The sequence below is a fragment of the Pterocles gutturalis genome, unplaced genomic scaffold, assembly GCF_000699245.1.
Source record: "Pterocles gutturalis isolate BGI_N339 unplaced genomic scaffold, ASM69924v1 scaffold30929, whole genome shotgun sequence".
Lineage (NCBI taxonomy): Eukaryota > Metazoa > Chordata > Aves > Pterocliformes > Pteroclidae > Pterocles > Pterocles gutturalis.
In genome coordinates, this window is record NW_010134320.1 from 14,053 (window position 1) to 33,646 (window position 19,594).

General features: G+C 43.4%; 1 protein-coding gene across 1 annotated transcript in view; it reads left to right on the plus strand.

Moving 5' to 3' along the window:
- Nucleotides 1–18,685, plus strand: part of LOC104467697 (zinc finger protein 827-like) — a gene marked incomplete at its 5' end in the record, with an annotated part of 31,210 nt that extends 12,525 nt beyond the window's left edge. The window contains 6 exons of the mRNA XM_010081557.1: nucleotides 7,387–7,524; nucleotides 9,036–9,207; nucleotides 10,647–10,813; nucleotides 13,807–13,998; nucleotides 14,112–14,289; nucleotides 16,935–18,685. Of these exons, the coding sequence (XP_010079859.1) occupies nucleotides 7,387–7,524; nucleotides 9,036–9,207; nucleotides 10,647–10,813; nucleotides 13,807–13,998; nucleotides 14,112–14,289; nucleotides 16,935–17,742 (1,655 nt within the window). The remainder of the gene's footprint in view (nucleotides 1–7,386; nucleotides 7,525–9,035; nucleotides 9,208–10,646; nucleotides 10,814–13,806; nucleotides 13,999–14,111; nucleotides 14,290–16,934) is intronic.
- Between the last annotated feature and the right edge of the window lie 909 nt (nucleotides 18,686–19,594).

Below are 19,594 nucleotides of genomic sequence, written 5' to 3' on the forward strand. Positions count from 1 at the left end.
GGGGTGAAGTTAGCACCGAGACAATCCTGTCTATGCTAAAGCAGTACAGTGGATGATACAAGCTGGCGGCAATACAGGGTGTTGTCCAATGTCAGCCTCAGCTTGGTGTCATAGTTTATGTGTTGTAAAAAAAAAATTGTCAAGAAATGACTGCAGCTTGAGGGTTCATTAAAAATCTGCAACTCTAACCACCTAGCACAGAATTTACTGTAGACTGATTTCAGTTTTGAACTGGGGAATTTCTCTCTTCTTGGTTGTTTCTTATGCTTTAAGCATAATACAGATAATAAAGCAAATCTCAAAGCTTTATACTGTTAGTTTTGAAGCTTTATAATGCAGATGGAGGTTATCATAAGCCTCACTGTTTATTCAGAAGTCTTCTGTTGTGTAACTGAAGGTAAAATAGGTGGTAGTTTTGAAGCAAAGGTAGAAGGTAGGGAGTGTCCTTGTGTTTTGAAGTCAGCGCATCCGTACCTTCTCTCTGCCCTGACTCAGGTTTGTTTTTTCTCACCCTGCTTCTGACTGTCCATTTTTGAGCAACAGGGTCAGTCTAAGCAGTGAAGTCGGCTTCACTGTTTTCCCGTGTTCCTCTGTGGAGGCGTACTTAAAGTTCATCTTTTATTTGCTTTTATTCTTTTCACAAACCTCAACATCTTTATCGCTTCTCACTGACCTTTTCATGTGTTGTTGCCTATCGTTGCACATTTGCAATACTTCATGCACAATATTAATGTTTCTTTTTGTGGGCTATACAAGCTCTTCATTGAAATATTTCCAGCTTTCGTGGTTGATGTTTGTAAAAAGAGCAGTTGAGCACTGTGCTGCTGACACATAAAAAGACTTGGGTACTTCCCTATCAAGGATTTTAAATTATCATAACTACTGTTTTTTTCCATTCTCCATAGTAATGTTAGACATTTGCAAAAGCATTTGAGAAAAAAAGAAGAGCATGTAACTTAGTTGGTAAGTTTTTTATTTAGCAAGGAGACACTCTGCTTCCTCTGTGCAGTTGTGCTGTCATTCAGACTGTCTGATTATGTGCAGTTTTTCAGGACTTAAAAAAAGTACACACCCCCCTCACAAGTGGAACTAGGGTCCTTTTATTTGAGCAATAATTTTTGTGTTAATTTTTATTTTCTATTATTAGGGTATTATTAAATCCCTTCGGATAACTTCTCGTATCTGACAGGTGGTGTAACGGAGAGCACAGCTACATAGACCCTTCCTCTGTCCATGCTTCAGACGTGCTAGTGTGGGCACAGGGCTCTGCTGCCAGCGCGGGATGGCTCCCAGGCTGGGGCCAGCTCACCTCTGGCCAGCCCACAACGCATACAGGGGGGCTTGAGTTTGTCTGACCAGATGCCCCTGAACTGGTATTACAGGGGACAGCACTGATTGCTTTTATTAGCTACAAAAAGGCATTTTAAAAAACACCACAAAGGGGTCAGGCAAAGCCACTCGAGTTTAAAAAAAAGAAAAAGATTTCTTACTTCTTCACTTCTTTTTATTTTTATGGGGAATATAGAAAATTCTTATGCCAAAAAAGAAGTTGCTTATCTCTGGCTAATAGTGGATGAGTCTGCTCACAGTAAAAGATACAACCTAAAATAAGACCAGACAGGTTGCTGTGATGCTGGTGGTGACAAATGAGGACTGCAGGACCACTCAAGATCACACATCCCTTCGATAAGGCGCAAGACGTATCTTACTCAGGAACTACAGTATCTGGAAGGATTCCACTGTTTATTTTAACTGACTTACTAGAAATGAGAATTCTGGGGCTACAAATAAAACCTTTGTGAAAGTAAGTTGGGAAGGGAGTAAGATATATAGTATTTGGAGCGCTGCAATTTCATCCAGTCAATATATTTTTGAGCTTGTGAGATCTTTGCAGGCTTTTGCCAAACAAGCTTGCAGCACAGCCTTAATCACATATTTCACAAAAGGAGTTCTCAATTTTTTAAATACAGTGTGCTTGCCAGAGGTGACAGATGAACATGTAAGTGGAAGGCTCCAAAGCAATAAAATGCATCTTTGATGATGGGGACACTGCAGAAAGTAGAAAGGTATTATAATAACATAGATGAATGCAGACAGAAGAAGGAAAGAAAATTTCTTTGACCAAGTAAATATTTTTAAAGCAGTGTTTGTGTGATTGCCTGACCTGAAAACCTTGTTTCTGAATAATTTATTGAACTTTTCGGCTTTTAGATGTAACAAAATAGAAATAACCTTACAAATGGGACAAGCTTTTGTGACAATCACATAGAGCTGCATATGGTATATTTCTGTATCTCTTGGGTAAACGTGTGGTACTTGAAAGATCACAAAGGACAGGCTAGCAGCAATCCTCTTCAGGCTGGAAGTAACCAAAAGTTACGTGGTGAGTGTTTAAGTCATCTAAGTAAGTGTTTAAGTCATCTAAGAGCAAAGTGAGGTGCCTTGCAGTGGGACATCTGCACTGCTGGTAGTGTTCGTCCTCTTGCCACGAGCTCACGCAAACCTGGTTACCTTGGCCAGCACTGTTTCATAGTCAGTTTATTCGTTTTCTGGTTTGGAGGAGCTTTTTAGATGCTTTCTCCCATGGGAGCTTCCTTCTGCGTCTCGTATTCTTTGCATCAAGTTTTATCCCCTGGAGTACAGGGAGGGAGGTATTGCACACTTCCTTTCCTCTTCTTTTGAATGTGCTGTCGTCTGCCCTGTCCCAGTCCATGTCCTGTTCTGAGCCCAGCCATCTCTGCCCCTTAGCTCTCAGCCCTGCCCTGGTGGCTATTCTGTCACCAGATCCTCTAGACATCTGACTTTTTGTCATCGCATTTGGCTGGCAAGCAGGACTGATTGAAAATAGTCTAACCACCGCTCTCTCTTTGCTCCCTTCAGAGGATTTCTGTTCGTTTTCAGAATTCCTTACGTGATTTCTTCTTGACCATCTGTGTGGTGTCAAACTGTCTGAATAACCCAAAGTATAAATATGATATACACTTCCAGAAGAAGGGGGAGATAATAAATGTTGACCTTCCTTGTTAAGACTCATCAGCACCTCTCACTTCCACCTCTTTAAGGAATACATACTGCAAAGGACAATCCATTGAATTTATGTCTGTAGGCTTCCATGCAACGGTAAGAATCTGCCCCTGTGGATTTTGTTGCTTCTGAGGTCTATGGAGGTGTGAAGATGGAACAGAGAAGCAGCTGTTTAAGTGAATTACAGGATGTGAGAGCAGACAGTAAACCAGCAAAGCTTATAAATATGAATTTAGCTTCTTTGAATGGCACTTAATGATACTTTTTGTTTGTTTTCTTAGCTTTATCTTTTCCAGTTCAATAGTGGTGTCATTCTTTCAGTTACTAGTATAAAGATATAAAGCTAGGCATGGCATTGAACAACAGATTAAAATATAATGCAGTATAAAACACTGGGAAGCAGTAATTGAAAAATATGTAAGCTTAAGCAAAAGAAAATAAGTAATCAAGTACCACATATCAGAGTCCAAAGCCAGTCCCTGGGGAACTTTTTGTGTGTGACAGCTACTCGCAGTCCCAGGGCTGAGGCAGGGACTCTAGACAGTTTTAGGTATGTATTCGGGTCACGCTGTGTTCTCTTCTCTAGTTACAGCTTCAACCTGATACGCTATCCTTGCTCAGCACTTCTCCACAAAAGTCAGGCTGAAGGCTTTTCAGAAGGGGTGGTTAATGCCCTCTCCATATTGATATTACCAGTTTGAAGATAAGAAAAAAAATACTCACTAAATGTGAAAACTGAAAATACATCCATGTTCAGAATTACAACAGAGATCTTGGGAAGGGGGTGAACAGCAGCTCTCTTAAGGCGCTGGGCTTTGTTTGACATAAATTAACCTATTTAGAGGGGCAAGAGGAGGGATAGAATAATATTTCCACAGTTGATGGCTGTCTTATCCTCACCTCAGGGGAGATCCAGATGGTGCTGGTCCTGGCAGTCGCTAACCCCATCTTGGACGATCAGCTTTACACAGCTACTCATTATCAGGCTGACTTGGGGTTAGGAGGGAAATGATACCAGGTGATGCAGAAGGGCAGAAAGGGCATCCATAAAGATGTATTTCACTAAATGTCATTGAGAATTAAGTTGTACCTTTACATAAAATTTTTAGCTCTTGAGATTTCTATGCAGAACTATTTCAAAATAATTTTATTACTAGCCTGTAATATACCAAGTCTTTCTATTACTTTTTAATGATGTACTGGGGAACTTGGAGCCCTTCCATTTTTACAAATCATATTTTGTTTTAAACTCCAAAACCCATACAGAAGTGCAGTCTATTACTTAGTAATTTCAATATTATTTTGTCATATATGCTTTTCTAACATAGCAGTTTTGGAATTTGCTGTGGAGTATTTGTTTAAAGCAGAAATCTACATCAAGTCTTTCTCTTTTCTCCCCTTCATTTTAGTACAGGGGTGTCATGGTGAAAGATGGATTTCTGTGGGATGTCTCTCACAATGATGATGTATTATTTAATGTTAGTTGGTCTCAGTCTATCTCCTTATCGGCCACTGAATGCTCCTCTGTGTCAGGTATTCTTAAAGGATAACAGTGCTGACTGTCTAGGTGGAGTGCTCTGGGATGCACAGAGAATGCTGTGCACAAACCAACCCTATGGGCTCAGAGTCACTGAACTTGTACTCACTTCGCAGAAAACACCATTCCCCGGCATTAATTAGAGACAGAACCCAAGGATTGAATGTGGATGTTGACTCACCTGATTCTTCAGGTCACTGGCGAGGTCAGTTGCTGGGTGTGTTCTGGGGAGGTTTCTGGACTGCTGTATGGACACAGCTCCAGTTTCCAGGCTGCAGATAAAACTGCCCAGAGGGTAAGGTGAGTGGTAGGAGGTGGTTTCCCTTCGAGCTGTGAGATCTTCCACAAAGTGCTGAGGCTCCTGTTGGACCAGAAACCAACTCTGGTGTGCCACGAACGAACTAAGCAGCTTGCTGAATAGAAAAAGCACTTTGCTAGAGAGAGGAGATTCAGTAGAAAGAGAAGAAAGAAGCACTGCAGTTAGGACTCCAGGAATAAATCTTCCAAAGGCGTACTTTCAGAACACCTACAGTATCCTCTTTTGCATCAGTGAAAAATATGCAGCTGCTTTGCAAGGGACTAGCTTTCACCAGCTCAAGGTAATCAGCTGATATTTTTCCAGCTTCCCATGAGCTTCCCAGAACTGATAGCCATAAATCCACCTTAGGGAAGAGGATATTATATTATTTCTTTTTAAGAGATAAAAGAGGGCTGATGACTAATGCTGAAGTGAATTGTAAAGAGACTTACTTCATTGAGCCTGCTTGTTTGGTATGTGTCGCAATTAATTCATTTTTGTTGTGACCATATTGAAGCAACCTATACCCTTGTGACCTTCTCTTGTAATTACCACGTTCCTCTTTTGAAGCGCTGTTTTGATTATGTACTCAAAAAGCTCTGCTAAAATATCTGTAGCATTAGTATAGAGTCAAGTTTTTCTATTGTTTTGGACTCAAGGATAGTAATGAAAAGCATCATTATTTATTGAAGTTCTTGGAGGTTATGGGTCACTTGTGGCCTTTAGGGGAAGGGGGGGATGTCTTCCTTTTTAATTTCACAAAATGGCTGCTTTGAGTAGGCAGAACTTGTTCTCTGCTTGGACATTCTTGAAGAAAAATGTGGTGTTGGTGTTGGCAGCACTCAGAGGTGCCTCATAACTCCTCTGGTGTGCTGGATATTGGATATATGCAGGGTCAGAGGAGAAAGTAACAGCAGCTGAAAAGGGGCTGGCGGGTATGACCACCCCTACATTTGCTGAGATTGCTATGTGGAATCTCTGCCCCAAATGAGGCATTGTTTTTATTATTGCTTAAATTGTGACAGTATTTGACAACTATTTGCCTAAACCACAAGGGAGCTGTCCGGACACCCATGTGTGAAGGAGCCTTTCAGACAGGGCGGTGGAATTTGCAGTGGTAGGTGGCTGTCAGGGAGGTGTTGCCTGTACAAGGAGGGTGTTCATTCCTCAGGGCTTCATTGGATGAAGATTTGCTGGTTTGTGCCAACCTCCACGATAGTAACTTACATTCAGTAAGGTGTTTTTGTACTCTTGTCCTCAGCTCCTCTCCTCCTGGTTACCTGAAAATCCTAGCCAGATGGTGTTGCTCCATCACGGCATGCACACATGCGCTGGTGGAGCTGTCCTGGGCAGCAAACCCATAGGCGGTGCTGGGCTAAGAAGGGTGTTCTGCATGTTGCATCTTTCATTCTGGTGGAAACAGAAAGTTTTTTAGCAAAAGCAAGTCTTAAACCAACCCCCTCTGCCATTGGCTGTTACATTTAGAAAGCCATTGAGTGCCCTTGCAGCTTTGTGCACCTCTTAACTTGAGCAGTCCCTTCTCCTCAGGCAGTGGGGTGCTTGCAGAGAACACTGCACGAGGCGTGCTGATGCTGCTTCTCATACTGAGTGAAGACGTATCGCTGCTACCCCCGGTCTCCGTCGTCTCTGTGCTCCCTTCTGTCCGGATCAAAACTGGGTGTGCTTTTAAACATGTACCTTTTTTTCTCTTCCTCATTCCCAGTCCTTTTCTCTCTACTTCCTTACAGAGTGCCTTCATGTCTGTGTTTCATGCTGTGTGGAGTTTATTTTTTGTATAGCAGACTCTCTGTGCTCTTGAAACAATTTAAAACACCTGTTTAAAGATAGTGGCTCACTCTGGGTCTCAGTTTTTCAGTGGATGGCCCTCTGAGCTGCTGGGGATTCTGATGCCCGAGGACAGCAGGTGCTGGGTGGAACTTACCCTGGATGCCACCCGCTCACCCGCATGCTGCGTCCTCTGGAGTTAACTTGTGTCTGAGCGATCTTCTGTTCTCCTTCCGTGTAAGACGGCTCATGTAGCAAAAGTTCCTGTGTCAGTAGAAAATAAGAGGTTTGGAAATCTTCCTTCAGCCATGAGAAATAATCCAGACTAAAATAAGCCACCATCGCAGGCCAGGCCGCTTTTGTGCACCAGGTGAGAGTGGGTGACTGAAAAAGTTGTTGGTCTCTCCCCAAAAACAGAATTAGAGGTCAATGCGTTGTTTGCTCTGCTCGCTCTTGACTTTCTCTCTTTACATAATCTGGTTTAACTCTGACTATGTCTACGTCTCGAACACTTTGATGAAGTGTTTTGCTTTAGAGTATGTATGAAAAATGCTGTATGAAAGACTCATTTCCTTTCCTTCATTGGGAGTTTCCTTTTTGCATGGACTCATGTGCCAGATCACACAGCATGCAGCCCAGGTGTTGCATTTTACGTGATGCCTACAGAACTCTACTGGATGAAATCTGAAAGTCTTCAGAGTTCCTAAAATATGACTTTCTGTTTATGTGGTTTTTGGCATAGAAACAGAAAAGCTGGGGCTGGAGGTGGGAAATGGATTGCCATCTTGGAAATTTAATGACCAGCTCTTTCCTTGCGACGTGTGTGGAAAAGTGTTTGGGCGACAGCAGACTCTGTCCCGACATCTCTCGCTGCACACAGGTAAGCCAACGCCCAGCGGCTGGTTGTTGCAGACTGAGGGAATGTGTGTGTTCTTCATGGTTTAAGTGGAGGGGGAAGAAGGTAAGCGGAAGAGTGCATGAGCCATGCTCAGCTGCTTGCACGTAGAGCAGAGCCAAGCAGAGCAGCGTTCAGGTAGTTAACTAACATTTTATTTCTTTACAGACTACTTGTCATTTATCTTTACACAATGTATTAAGTTCAAGTTTGTCCAAGGTTCCAGTAGACCAGCCTGTAGATACCAACTGGCTACCCCAGCCTGTTAATGGGGTTCTGAAGAGAAGGTCCAGCCTTTGGCCTTTCTTCCATTCACCTGAGGAGCTTTTTTAAATGTTACTAAACAACAGAAGGTTTGGCCTTGGTGTTTCAGATCTGGTGAAACAGAAAGGATTTAATATCTGTTGTTCACCTTTGCTCTTATCAGCCAGTTCTTCTGAGAGGAGCAGAGCCTGTTCTACCCCATACCAACTTTCTTGAGGTGAATCAGCTTCAAATCAATGGAGATTAACAGAGTTTTTGTATGGAAGATGCACCATGTCAGCCTGCTGAGGTGTACTGCATAAAATAAGGCTTGAAAGCAAGAGTTTCTGATGCAGTGCTGAAAAATATTGTTGGTATAATGCCAGGATATGTTGTACCCCCTAGCAGAGCCGTGCTGAAAAGGTTCAGATGCTCTGTTCTGTGGCTTTGTGGGGTTTTCTTAGTCCTAAGCTGCTCTATTGAACTCCTTTCCCCTAACACTTGTAGAGCTGTAGTTCAAATTCAGAGCAGCTGCTCCTCAAAGGGAGAGGTTGTAAAAGCTGATGTAATGTTTGGTTATTTTAATCAACTCTGCAAAATAAAGCCTGTCACATACAAAAAAACCCATGCTGCCAGGCTTTAGAAATGTTTAAATTAAAATAATTTTTATTTTAAAAGTTGTGAAGCATTAGAAACTCATGATGAATTTGTTTAAATTCTTCAGTTGTTCTTTGTTTGGGTGGGTTTTTTTGTTTAGTGTGTGTTTGACACTGGCCTAATGATACAGCATCCCCTTTCCTCCCCACCCTCAGATTTTAATACAAAATCATCAACCATAAACTCTCTGTAAGTGATCACATGGGCAGCCTCATGAATAAGGGGACCCAAAAATCAAATAAAAGATGCTAGGTAAAGGAAGTAGTTGTAGATTATTGACGTGTTTCTGCACTAGCTTTGCTGCGGCACTGGGAGCAACAGTTGCCCCAGTTTTCCAGTTTATAAAGTTTTATATTATCTGACTACAAACAGTAAACCAAGTTAAAAATACTAGCCCTAAACTACCTCCAAATGACTTTTTTCTTTGTTACTGCTGTGAACTCCTATAACTTTTCAAAATGTAGAGCTCCCGAAGTACCTCCTTCTGAAAGCTGCTTGGAAAAACCCAAAGGAATGCACACTTGGTTGGTGGCAGCTTTAAAAATAGCTTACTTCAAGACGAAGTATACATTTAAGGTTTTCTGTTTCTTTTTCAGAAGAGAGAAAATACAAATGCCACTTGTGCCCCTACGCTGCTAAGTGCCGTGCTAACCTGAACCAGCACCTGACCGTCCATTCTGTGAAGCTGGTGAGTACCGACACTGAGGACATTGTCAGCGCTGTCACTTCTGAAGGCAGCGATGGAAAGAAGCACCCTTATTACTACAGGTGAGGACCCACCCAGGGCTGTGCGCCAGGTGCTGGAATGGGAATGTCTTACCTGCCCGCTAAGGACGCGTTGCAGGGTGGAACTGTGGTGACAGTATTTGTCCTCCCGTATCCAACTTAGGCCAAGCAGCAGAAGCCAGCTGGCTGCCTCACGCTGTTTGACTTGGCTCACTGTTGGGAAAGGCTCTGGGTATTTTTTGGGGGGTGTTAAATGGCTTTGTGAGGCAGATGGGCTCTTAGAAGCCTCTTTTTTTTATGCAGTGCTCATTTAAATTTTGTGTTTGGAAACATCCCATCTTGTACACAGATTCATGGCAAATCTAAAGCACTGTACTTCCAGTTGCCTCTGACAGCTCCATTGTTTTCAGACAAATCTATGAAATGGAATAGTAAAGCATAATACAAATTATTAGCTCTATATACACATTTCCTCCCCATGCTAGAGGTATATACATTCAGTGACCAACGTGGTGAAAGAAGGAAAAACTGTAGGAGAATTTTCCTGAAAAATTAAAAATAATTTCCCAGATAAAATGGATATTTGGGGTTTCTCCTTGTTGTATGCACTGTTGTGGGCTCTGCAACTAGTGGCCAAGCAGATTACCAAATCCCTCTTACTTTTTGTCAAAGTGCCAAGAGCAGATTTAATTACAAAATCATAGAAGTAAGAAATAAATGAGACCTGGTGGATTAGATTATCTAGTCCATCCCCCTGGGAAAGCAAAATAGTGTCCTAGAGTATACACCTTCTTAAATGTTTTTGGCTTGTTTTAAATGATAATGGCCTAATCAAAGCAAGAGGAGGACTCTGCAAAGGAAGTTAAATTAACAGGTCCTTTCCATTGCTTCTCAATATCACTCTGTTTATGCCCTGGCTGTGAAATCTGTATCCCTGCTAATTATTTGTGTAGCTGATGGCTGCTGTTTTCCAGTCAAGCATAAGGAATGTTTGAACCCATTTTTACTTGCTTACACTGAAACTGCCAGGCAGTTTTGCACAAGATCCCAGTTTGGCATGGGAACCATTCCAGGGCTTGAAAATAACTCCTGGAGTGTGCAGCAAGGTCTGCGTTTGTCAGTGTATCAGCTGCACTAAACATCTTGGCAAAGCTGCGGTGCCTCTTATTGCCCAAAGGAATCAGCTAGGTGATGCGCAGCATCTGGAATCTGTAGTTTTTAATTAACTTTATGATTATTTAGCGTCATTATAGCATGTACAGGATTGTTGCATTGTGCCTGCCCTTAATCACGTTGGCATGGCCATCAGTTCAAAGGCAGTTCAGCAGACAAAAGAATTTTCTGTGAACATTCAACAGTGAGGAAGAGAAAAAAAATCTGTGCAGTGAGTTTTTTCTTGGAAATTCAGGGAAAGGCAATATGCTTCTGTTTGTGTTTTGTTTCTTCATGTTTCTTACTCTTGAATTTTCTTCTGCCTGCAGCTGTCACGTGTGTGGGTTTGAGACAGAGATGAATGTCCAGTTTGTCAGTCATATGTCCCTCCATGTGGATAAAGAGCAGTGGATGTTCTCGATTTGCTGCACAGCGTGCGACTTTGTCACCATGGAAGAGGCAGATATGAAGGCTCATGTCAACAGCAAGCACACAGGTGATGATCCCTCTCTCCCAGCTGCAGCCATCACTCTCTTCCTCACTTCTTAGGTGCAACCTTCACACTTCCCATTAGCACTCTCTTTGCTTTCACTGAAACACTTGCCTAATTAAGGCCTGATCTCTGAGTTGAAGTGACTTGGACTCCAGCCAGGCACATAATCTGGTACCAAATGCAGATCAATTTTCAACCTTAGCAAAATAAATGAAGGAGTACTTAGCCCTCCTTCTTCCTATTCCCCTTATCCCCCAAATCCCCTCTCCTGTTGAAGTCAGCATAGTCCGTTTGTTTTTCTGACTGGTTTACTATTTCATCAAAACCCTGGTCTGACTCCTGTGATGATAAGCTGACTTTGAGTGCTAATTGCAGATACCTGGCTGGAAGTTTGAAACACACAATATGTTGAGCTTCACTCTTCAGTGTGTTTGCTTCCACAGTCTACCAGTTTGGAATTTCACGCTGAGGTATAGCTGACACTGTGGTTCAGCAATACCATAAATGTGACTTTCTTTTAAATAACAGAACAAGTCATGTGTTCTCTCCCTGGCCCTGTTCACTTCGTAGCCAAAGATAAGAGCAGTTTTCAAACAAGCTCTGTATGCCTAGTCCAACTAATGAAGTCTGGCTTAATTTAAGGAGAAGAAAATTAGAATCCTTTTAATTAATTTCTCTTAGAACACCAGGCAGAAGCATTTTGTTGTCACAAACTACTAACAATTGCATTGACAATACTGAACCAGAATTGTATCCAGCACAATTTTCCCATTGCTGAATTGCTTCTCCTGTCCTATTGGAAGTAAAAGTGGGAGAACAGGAGGAGAAGAGACAGAAGAATGCAGTTGTTTGTGCTCACAGATACATAAGTGAAATGTAACTACAGAAATACAAGCTCCTGGAAAGCCCTCAAGGGATTTTACGCCAGCGTAGCTGCCAGCACTACTCCCTGCTCTCTGTCTGAGGTGTTTGCATCTAACTCCTCGTCATAGATAGGGAGTCAAGGCAGATGAGAAATGCCACCCATAGCCACATGAAAAGCTTGCACTGGAGCTCAAAGCTGAGCTCAACTCTACTGTATCTTCCTGTCATGGCTAAAAGATTGGAGCTGCTGCTCATCTTTTAAAGACCAAAAAACCCCCTTGTTCTTCCTTCACCCTGTCAAACTGAGCCATTCTGCTGGCGATTCAGCCAAATGCCTACGCATATGGCAAATACGGAGAGTAAAAAAAAAAAAGAGCCATTTGACTTACCTTATCCTGTGAGGTTACCAAGTCAAAAAAGGCCTGTTTGTAAGGATGCTGGCATATGTCTTCAAACAAGCATAATTATTTTAAACCAGCTATTTCTACAGACAGGCAGCTGCAGATTTTCCTGCATTAAGAATTACGGACCTTTTTAAAATTTCCAGCCTGTGTCTTACTAATAATCAGAATACATATACTTTGTTCTTGTGCCAGCACTGTCCTCTATCTGAAACAGCACTCCACCTCTTTCTCCCTCCACCTTTCTTCCCTCCTTCCACAGCACTTATTCCCTTAGTATATTTATGCAGAACAACCTTCTCCCCTCTAAATGTACATTGAGCCTTTTCACGTATGAAACAGTTTTCTCGCTGTACCAGTCCCTCACTGCATTATGTTCTTATCAGAACCCCTGCTCTCGACGTATGCAATCACAGCTGTGCACGAAATGAAGTCAGTAGTGGTGGCAGTGCAGAACAGCAGCAGCTGCTGGGGACAGCTCACACAATAACGTTCTGTGATCATATTTACCTTCCTTGAAGGCTCCCCCACGCTGATGGCTCGTATTCATCCCATCTTCTGCTCAGATTCTTCTTCAGTTTTCCTTGACCATTTCCAACTTAAGCACTCCTAATTTGTAGCAAAAATTCTTGTAACTGGCCTGTGAGGTCATAACCTTGTATTCTGTACTATTACATTTCATTCCGTTTCTATTGCTCTGGTCCCCAAGGTCAGTGAATCTTTCTATATGATACCTCAGTCATCGTCCCTATTGACAGCTCGGGTCATCAGATTTCATTCGTGCATTCCTACGTTTTTATCTTGGACTCAAAGGTGCCGCCCTGGTTCAAAGCTAGGCACCTAGGTACTGGTGTTTGCAGAGGCCTCAAGCAGGGGACTTCATCACACAGATAATATGAAGTTTTAGTAACGTCTCTTTGTAACACAGCTCTGACTAAAGCAAGACACAGATGGGAGGTAATAATTTGTCCATCCTTGCCTCGTTGGCTCATGGCAGATTACGGCGGACGAGGGTTCATATGAGAACTCCCACTCTTGCTCCTTCCTAGTGTGTGATAGGGTTTGGGATTTGAACATCGTATGTTTATTGCACACGTAAGGAAATTCTGATGAGCTTCAGCTTTAGATCCAGTTAGATAACAGGTTTTAAAATTAATTATCTTCAATAAGTGGTCTTAATAACAACAGCTAAATCTCAAGACCACGCTGTTATTGCTTATAATCATTACTGAGGACGTTCCTCAGCACAGCGAATGAGGTTGTTCTCCTTCACCCTTCCTCCCAGATTTACCCACCAGACCCACATAACGGAAAGGTGGGGGAAGTTTGGCCTGGACGAGTAGGGCATCAACAGCACTTCTGGTTTCTGCACCCCAAAGTTACAGAAGCTCTGTTTCCTTTCTAAGTTACAAGTTCTTCATTGTTTTTGAACTCTAAGTTAATCAAAGTGTTTTGTGGTGATTTTTTTTCAGGCTGGCAATGAGTTGCGTGCTTCCTTCCCACTGCCATTACAGACAGACTGTATTCTAGGATAAACTGAGAGACGTACTGTTGTAAATGCTAATAAAAAGGAAGGAGGTGCAACTATGGTTTCTTAACAGATCAATTTCAGACTTGTTTATAAGCATGTTTGAATTAACTTTAAATATTTTCCCTGAAATTTAAAACAGGATCATTGAGCTCCTGTCCAATCTGCTGTAGTAGTTATTGCTCTTTATTCCTGTTTTTCAGCTGAGGAAAGGAAGACACCCAGTGAATCTAACAGTCCATCTTCATCTTCACTGTCAGCACTGAGTGACTCTGCCAACAGCAAAGAAGATGCAGATATAACCCCAAAAAACAAGGGTTCAAACAACTTGCTAGTCATTTCTGTAGTGCCTGGTAGTCAGACCTCAGTGAGCACTGAAGAGAAGTCAGAGAAAGGTAAAATACTGTTAAACAAATACAAACTGCCACCTTCTATGCCGTGGAGCTGGCCGCAATGTAAGGAATATATTTTCCTGTTTGGTGTTTTTTTTTCTTTTCTTATTTTTCAGGCTTTGAATGTGTTTTCTGTAACTTCGTCTGTAAAACAAAAAATATGTTTGAGCGCCATCTGCAAATCCACCTGATCACGCGGATGTTCGAGTGTGATGTGTGCCACAAGTTCATGAAGACACCTGAGCAGTTACTGGAGCACAAGAAATGCCACACTGTCCCCACCGGTGGGCTCAAGTAAGGAAAGCAAGTACACAAACTTTTACTGTGTTAAGCATCTCTAATACTGTGGGGATAGAACAAAAGGAAGTCAGTTAGAAAGGGTTAGTTAAATGTCTGATAACCCAGATTTGGGGCTTGCTTCTATTTAGATAGGCCCAGCCTGGTCCTTTACAGTTGCCCTAGCGTATGCGTGCATCGTTATAGCAGATGGGTAACCTAGCAGCAGGTGAGGTATCCACTGGTCTCAAAGCTGTAGCAAAGTGCGGTCCTTTCCAAGTCAAACAGGAGACAGTTTGTGATGGGTCCTACAGAGAATGAGGCGGCACTACACCCAAGTGTTGGCAAAGAAAGAGGGGCTTTTTTGAAGGCATCAGAGCAAAAGAGAGCACACACCACGCACTCTGTTCTGCACCTGGCTCAACTAACCCCTGTGCAGTCTGTGCAGCTGGGTATGAAGTTACAGCCTTAAAGGTTATAACTTTTGTAGACTAATGCAAAGTCCTCTTTGAGAATTAGTAACTTTTATGCTTTCAGCTTTGGTTTGCAAGGCCCGGCACACTCACTATTGTATAAATTAACATGGAACGAGTAATATGCTCTTTTAAGAAGAAAGCCCTGTGGCTTTGGCGGTGTCCTTTAAGGTCTGCTGGCGCAGAGCAGTGTGTCTAGAGGAGGGTGCTCTTATCCCCCAGCTGGACCCCTGAGAGAAGGAGCGGCTGCTGGGGCTGTATGCTTGCTCTCAGTGTGACGTAGGATGCACATCCCTGGTCTGTGTTCCAGCTGCTGCAGGAAAAGAGGCTGGAACCGCTCCAAGCCCAGCACAGGACTCCCAGCTCCTGGTGCTCTTGCTAAGCAAGCTCCTGTTTTCAGTGCACTGTAACTGTCACGTGAGGAGCACACCACGCTTAATATTACCACGAGTACCTCTAGCAGCTTGCACTGCAGTTTTTGGAAACTGGTTCTGTTTGCCAGGCAGCATCTGGTCTCTCTGCACAGAGTCTGTTCTGTTTACCAAGGAAAAACCATGGCCTATGACTCAGACCTTACTGACAGAATGGGCTTCTCAGTCTACAGAAGTTATTCCTGCCCAACATATCAAGTAATAATTAGATACCTTGAAAGCTGCACCTCAGAAAAAGTTGTGATTTTTTTTTTTTAAGGCATCGCCTGAAGCGATCTAAGTAAATTGTATTTTTCTGTCTCCTGTTTGCTGTGGGGGAAGAGAAAAAAACATGATTCCTCCAGCTCCAGGTCAAAATCTGAAATTCTGATCCAGAGAGCACCCAGCCCAGGAGAGGTATGTGTGCACAGCCAGCCAAGTTCTCTGTTGCAGTAGAGCTAATCACATTAGCGGCCTCAATGCCAGGCTCCCTCTCTGGATCAGAGTACTTGACGTGCATCAGGAAAAGTGTCTGGATGTTTTAGTGCCTGTTTGTCCTCCTGTTTTACTCACTGTGCTCAAAAGTCTCCTGATTAACAGGTAGATTAATATTAAACCTGTATGTGCAGCCAGGTGCAGCAAGGGAAAACACACATGGAGGGAGAGGGTCTCGGCTTAGAAATTATCTGAAATGACAGAGCCCAATTCCAGACCTGCTAGATGGTGAACACAGATCGGCAGGAGGCGGAGATGTCTGTGAGATGGTAGCCAGGTGCCTTAGGTGTATGTTTTTATCTCGACCTGCTGTTTCAGCTCCCCAGCTAGCTCTGGAAGGGAGCATGCCTTGTCTGATAGAGCAGAGAACCCGGCAGGTAGCTATCCTCACCAAATTCCTTGCAGCTGCATAGAGCAAAGCGGGTGTCTTGTGGGTTTGTTGGTGTCTGGGCTTGTTCAGCTCAGGCTTCCTTCCAAGCTTTCAGGATTCCCTCCTGCAGCCTTCTTGGCCCTTCCTGGTCCAGGAACTGTGGGTGAGGCCCTTTGCCATGTCCACCCCGGTCTGGACGCTGGCTGCTGTGAGTAAGCAGAGCCCACATCCTGTTCCCACACGGGAACAATGCCTGTTGTGGCAGGGGGGGGGGGCCGAACACACGCCCCCTTTGAGCATGGCTAACTCATCTCCCAGAAAAGGGAATCCCGGCAAATCGTCCCAACTGACTGGCTTTCAGCTGCTCCTAGCAGGATACCCAGCAAGCGTATTGTTCAAGGTCACGTAAAAGGAATTTCCTAAGCTTTTGCTGTACATGTGGTATTACAAGTTTATTCCATCTTTACTTAAACAGCTGCTTTCATACTCATCTGTAAACACTCACTTTAACCACTTCTTAATGGAAAAAATGGCAAAAGTGACTTCGTGCAAACGCTAGGAATGTCGTTACACAAAGTGCCGGTGAATCAGTCCCCCCTCTGCACTGCCCGGCCTGCGTGGCAGAATCTTCCCCAGCAAGGTAAGCCCGAAGATTAAACAGATGCTCCTTCAGAGGGAATCGGTGTTTTCCTAGGAGAGTGTGAGTGCTAACTGCTGTTAAATGGGCAAACCTCCTCTAAGCGGAGACATGGTGAGGTGAACCAAATGTTTTAAAGAGGCTTTACAGAGAGAACTAAGTGCCTTTTTCTCCTCTGTAGTAAGTCAGAGAGGGGCTGAATGACAGGGTTAAACCAGGACCTTCAAGCTGAGTGTTTTTTTTTTCTCTGTCCCTGCCCTTCCTCGCTGTGTTGCCAGGTGCCCATTCTGTATCTACTCCACCAACCGCCCCGCAGCGATGGAGTGCCACCTGAAGACGCACTACAAGATGGAGTACAAGTGTCGGATCTGCCAGACAGTGAAGGCAAACCAGCTGGAGCTGGAGATGCACATCCGAGAACACCGCCTCGGCAACCATTACAAGTGCGACCAGTGTGGCTACCTGTCCAAGACGGCCAACAAGCTGATCGAACATGTGCGTGTCCACACCGGGGAGCGCCCTTTTCACTGTGACCAGTGCAGCTACAGCTGCAAACGCAAAGACAATCTCAACTTGCACAAGAAACTGAAGCATGCTCCACGCCAGACTTTCAGCTGCGACGAGTGCCTGTTCAAGACTACCCACCCTTTTGTCTTCAGCCGCCACGTGAAGAAGCACCAGAACGGGGACTGCTCCGAAGAGGAGAAGAAGGGCCAGTATTCAACCTCCAAGGCAGGCAGTCTGCTCCTACCAGTGAACAGCTCCAGAAGCCTCCTGTCCCCCCTCTCAGTTATGTCTGCCTCCCATGCTCTGCAAACAGTGGCTCTGTCAGCTGCGCACGGCAGCGGGGCAGAGCCAAACTTGGCAGTGAAAGCCTTGGCCATCAACGGCACTTCCCTGTGCTTTGATAAATACTGGAACTCAGAGTTTGCCCACCTTATTCCTTTAACAATGTTTTTCCCCAAAAACCACTACGATCTCACATTCCATCCCCCAAGACCTCAGACTGCACCGGCAGGGGCCTCTTCACCCAAGCACTCCTTCCTTGCCTACCTTGGACTAACAGAAAGGGCAGAAACTGTCTGAGGGCAGTCACCTTCTGTACCAAAAATAAATCCCTCAACGAACCCAGCAGGTATACATTGCTGCAACACGTAGACTGAAGAGGTAACGAACACTTGTACTATATCATTAGTAAGGTTTAGAAAATGGCTCTGTGTGTATACTTACTGCATTGACATGAAAGCTGCTTTATTAAATCTTCAAGAGGTGACCTACTGCATACTTCTACCTTCAGAAGCATGTTCCCAGTACTCTTATCTAAGAAGCTATTTTGTCTTGTTAAGCTGAAAAAGAGTGTCCTTAATGGCAATCAGCACTTGTAAGATTACATACTGATGCATTTTATTTTTTTAGTCTTTGTGTACATGCGGGCGCGTGAAAGAGAGCCTGCCTGTAGCGTGCCATGACATTGCTTTTGCACATCCCTTGTATTGGCTTATTTAATTATTATTCTTTTTCCCTTTTCATACACTTCCTCCCTTCCTCCCTCCCCTCCCTCTCCCCCTGAACTGCACAGTTGCAGAAGGATAACGCTTGGTTCAGGGTGGATCGGTGTATTACTTCAGTGCTGTTGGCAGCTTCCTTTACTTGTTCGATGCCTTGTACTCAGTTGTCAAGGTTTGAGAATTTGGGGTAGAACTAATGAGGAAAAAGTTGCTTTCAGCACTGCAGGACGAGAGTATGGCAACGCAAAGCGTGTGTACGTGCACACACATGCATGTGCAGCAGGCCCAAACTTAACTGTTAGACAGGTAGGTGTAACAGACACCTGCGTCTGGGCCATAGCATACATCTTTTTTTTAAAAGGGCATATAAATATTTTATATATATCTATATATATACTGTATTATGCAGTGGTTACCTTTTAGTTTGCAGGAACAACTTGTATAACTAGAATTCTATGGTGGAAAAAAATCCAACAAGGGGATTTAAAAAAGGGTATGGATAAATTCTGGCTATAAATACTCAGACTAAAAAAAAAAAAAGGCAGTTTTGCACAGTGCTTTAGTTTTGCACTAGTTTGTTTCTCACTTGCAAAAAAAAAAAAAAAAAAAGAAAAAAATTTCTGTGGGCTGAAGGTAAGACGACTGTATATTTGAAAAGGTACCAGTAACTTCTTTGAAATATAAAGCTATAAAAAGATGCTGTTTGAACCATACAGTTCTCTTTTATACCCTCGATATTTCAACTGTACTTGCAAATTCTACAGTCCTATTGCTACCCTCCATGTTATTAGTAATACTTTATTCCTTTTTGTTAATGGCGGATAGAGTGTACAGCGCTAGGAAGCTAACTTTATACTTATGTAATGCTCCTCAATATGGTCATTAAAATGACGTGTTTTATGTAGCACTTTATTGCAGGAAGAAGCAAACGTGGATTGGTTGTATAACCTTTGCTAATCTCAAAATGCCAAGAGTGATCTTAAAGAAGAGAAGGGAACTGACTGTTAATCGTGTTTCTTAGACAACTTAATATCCAGGAAGGAAGATCAGGATTAAAAATAGTGTGCAATAAAATGGGAAGTATAAAATATGAAACATTTCAATGTTATCATGTGACTGACAGGAATGCTTTCTTACTGGATTATTGTTTTCCATGGTGGCTCTTGGATTTGGCTCTAGCTGTCTTTCACCAAGTGTTAGAGATGTCTGACTGAGCTTTTGTCAGAGTCCCCTCCCTGTCCCTTGGCCAAGCCACCGTAGGAGGTGCCCTGAGTCACACCCACCGTGCTGCCCACCCACCCTCATGCTGTCCTGAAGGAGCAGCTTGCGCAGGTTGCTGTGGGATGGGGTGGGATCCAGCGTGGCAGTTGGAGCCAGCCCCTTGGTCAGGCCAGCACTCAAACAACGCCCCAGTTGAGGAAGGCATTTCT